General features: G+C 39.4%; 1 protein-coding gene across 1 annotated transcript; it reads left to right on the top strand.

The window, feature by feature from the left end:
- The first annotated feature begins 223 nt into the window (after positions 1–223).
- On the top strand, positions 224–478 carry LOC130879030 (40S ribosomal protein S27-like). Its single transcript, XM_057777012.1, has one exon. The coding sequence runs from the start codon at positions 224–226 to the stop codon at positions 476–478; it is 255 nt and encodes an 84-aa protein (XP_057632995.1).
- Positions 479–3245: the final 2767 nt, after the last annotated feature.

A 3245-nucleotide genomic window follows, 5' to 3' on the forward strand; every position in this document is an offset into this window, starting at 1 on the left:
CCAAACCACATAAAGACATTATTAAGAAAGATAATTGCAGACCAATCTCACTCATAAACATTGATGCAAAAATACTCAATAAAATACTGGCAAATTGTATCAAAGTACACATCAGGAAAATCATCCACCATTATCAAGTCAGTTTCATCCCAGAGATGCAGGGATGGTTCAACATACAAAAATCTGTCAACCTTTCCAGCAGTAACGACCTCCCTATGAGAACATGCCTCTTGCAAAGGATCTCCTTCATCCCTCTCCAGAGGAGGAAAAGAGGAAACACAAGAAAAAGCGCCGAATGCAGAGCCCCAATTCCCACTTTATGGATGTGAAGTGCCCAGGATGCTATAGAATCACCACGGTCTTTAGCCATGCACAGACGGTAGTCCTGTGTGTCGGCTGCTCCACTGTCCTCTGTCAGCCTACAGGCGGGAGAGCAAGACTGACAGAAGGACGCTCCTTCAGGAGGAAGCAGCACTGAAAAGCACCGGATTCGAGATGAGAGGGAACCATCCCAATAAAGACATTTTGGATATATAGTGTTTGTCTTGTTTAACTGGTAGGAAGTTGAGCCTCACGTATCCCAGGGCAACCAGAAGAGTGGTCCTTTTGGGTCAAGAAGGCCTTGAAGATTAAAGTCCATTCAAAAATGAGATTTAAGGGGCGGCAAGATGACTCTTTACAAGCTTGTCTTAAGTCCCCAGAACCTACACAGTGGAAGGAGAGAACAGACTTCCTCAAGTTGCCTCTGACTTACACACTTGAGTCAGGGCATGATTGTGCTTCCTTCCTCCTTAACCCAAGCAAATATGTAAGAAATAAATAAAATGAAATTTAAGTATTAGTATAAAAAGATCTGTCAATGTACTCCACCATATAAACTGAAAAATAAAAACCAAACATTCACCTCATTAGATGCTTAAAAAGCCTTTGACAAAATACAACATCCTGTCATGATAAAGATCTTGGAGAGAGCAGGGATACAAGGAACATACCTAAACATAATAAAGGCAGTATACAGCAAGCCAACAGCCAACATCAAACTAAATGGAGATAAACTCCCAGTGATCCCACTGAAATCAGGAACAAGACAAGGTTTTCCACTCTCTCCATATCTATTCAATATAGTTCTTGAGATTCTAGCTAGAGCAATAAGACAACAAAAGGTGATCAAGGAAATACAAATTGGAAAAGATGAAGTCAAACTCTTACTATTTGCTGATGATTTGATGGTTTAAATAAGCAATCCCCAAAATTCTACCAAGGAACTTCTACAATTCATAAACTCTTTCAGTAATGTAGCAGGATACAAGACTAACTCAAAAAAATCAGTAACTCTCCTTTATAGATGATAAATGAGACGGGAAAGAAATCAGAGAAACATCACCTTTCATAATAGCCACAAGTAACATAAAATACCTTGGAGCAACTCTAACCAAATGGGTGGAAGACCTGTCTGACAAGAACTTTAAATCTTCGAAGAAAGAACTTGGAGAAAATACCAGAAAATGGAAAGATCTCCCATAATATTAGGTAGGTAGAATTAACATATTGAAAATGGCAACAACAACAACAACAAAAATATCAAATAAACCGGCCAGCCTTACACTTGTTTTTATTAAATTTCTCCCAAGTTTTCATCTATTTATATTATTTATTTTCTACCTGGTGTCATAGTTTTGACTAATTTTTATTTTTTCGAGACAGGGTTTCTCTGTGGTTTTGGAGCCTGTCCTGGAACTAGCTCTTGTAGACCAGCCTGGTCTCAAACTCACAGAGATCCGTCTGCCTCTGCCTCCCAAGTGCTGGGATTAAAGGCATGCGCCACCACCGCCCGGCTTGACTAATTTTTTAGACAGAGACCATGTTATACCCACACAAATATAAAGGCTTCCAACAGCCAAGTTTTGCAAATTAACACATCACAAATTAGAGGCTGATGGTTTGTCTTTAAGTCTTGAAGGATAGATTATTTTGATGTCCTGACCTCCTCATTCACAGAGGATTCAGTCTTCAGAAAGCCCAGCACACTTTGGAAAGTTCCAAGTGTAACTGTCACAGCCACCTGTGTGTCATGACTGATTTCCTGGATGGACTACGTTCGAGTTTCCAGGATGTACTGGGGCACTTCTTTTTTTTTAATATTTCTTATTGTTTATTTACTTTATTTTATGTGCACTGGTGTGAAGGTGTCAGATCCCCTGGAACTGGATCTTCAGACAGTTGTGAGCTACCATGCGGGTGCTGGGAACTGAACCCTGGTCCTCTGGAAGAGCAGTCAGTGCTCTTAACCGCTGAGCCATCTCTCCAGCCCCCTGGGGCACTTCTTGTATGCTGGAGAGAGCGCCTTTCATTTCACTTTTGCTTCTCACAATGCATGCGCGACATTTCCCCTGGTCCTGCAATCCTAACATGTATAGTTGTCTGCAACTCTACGCCTATCCTTTCTCTGCTGTGCATCCATGAAGATGAACTTGAGACAAACTCACTGTTGCTTTCCCAGTAAAACAATTTGAAGATAATGTTCCCACCTACAGGTAAACCAAATTATCTGATAAAATTGGTGGTAGTGAAACTGAGGAGATCTAAAAATACCAGCGCTCTGGGTGACATAAATACTATGACTGGGAGCATCTTAACCACAGAATTTTTGCCTTTTATACATTCGGGAGGTTGTTGAGTTGTTCTCTTCATGGTCCTTACTAAAATGATTATATTGAGGGAACACACAACTGTCTGTTTATTCTTTTTTCAAAATAAATCCATATTTGTAGCCTTCTCGTAATGTCTGGTTCAACTTCCAGCCAAACAAGCAAATACGTTCTCTCAGGAATGATAATTCTATAATGTTTGTTGACAGTTTGTCTGATAAAGAGCCATAAGCCTACATCACATATTTGTGTGTGTGTGTGTGTGTTGTATCATATCTATGTATATGATATATATGTATGTATGTGTGCACACACACAAACCTTCTCAGGTTGATTTAGCATTGGAATAATTTCTAATCAATCTTTACAATCTACAAAAAGTAGCTCCAAATTTTTTGAAATGTCCTGTCTGATATGAGAGAGACATAGTATTCACATAGAGAATATAATGTCTTTTCTTTTTCATTGAATTGTATTGACTTGTCACACATGCAAAAAACAAACTGATTTTTGGTTAAATCGTCACTCACAGCATTGCCTGTGCCCAATTAGTCTGAAACTGAAGTTTTTTCTTGCTGATGGAACAGGACTGTGAAA

This window comes from Chionomys nivalis, chromosome 8 (assembly GCF_950005125.1).
Source record: "Chionomys nivalis chromosome 8, mChiNiv1.1, whole genome shotgun sequence".
In the NCBI taxonomy this organism is placed as follows: Eukaryota; Metazoa; Chordata; class Mammalia; order Rodentia; family Cricetidae; genus Chionomys; species Chionomys nivalis.

Excerpts from the sequence above, each read along its gene's own strand:
- LOC130879030 (XM_057777012.1), top strand. The coding sequence starts at position 224 with ATGCCTCTTGCAAAGGATCTCCTTCATCCCTCTCCAGAGGAGGAAAAG.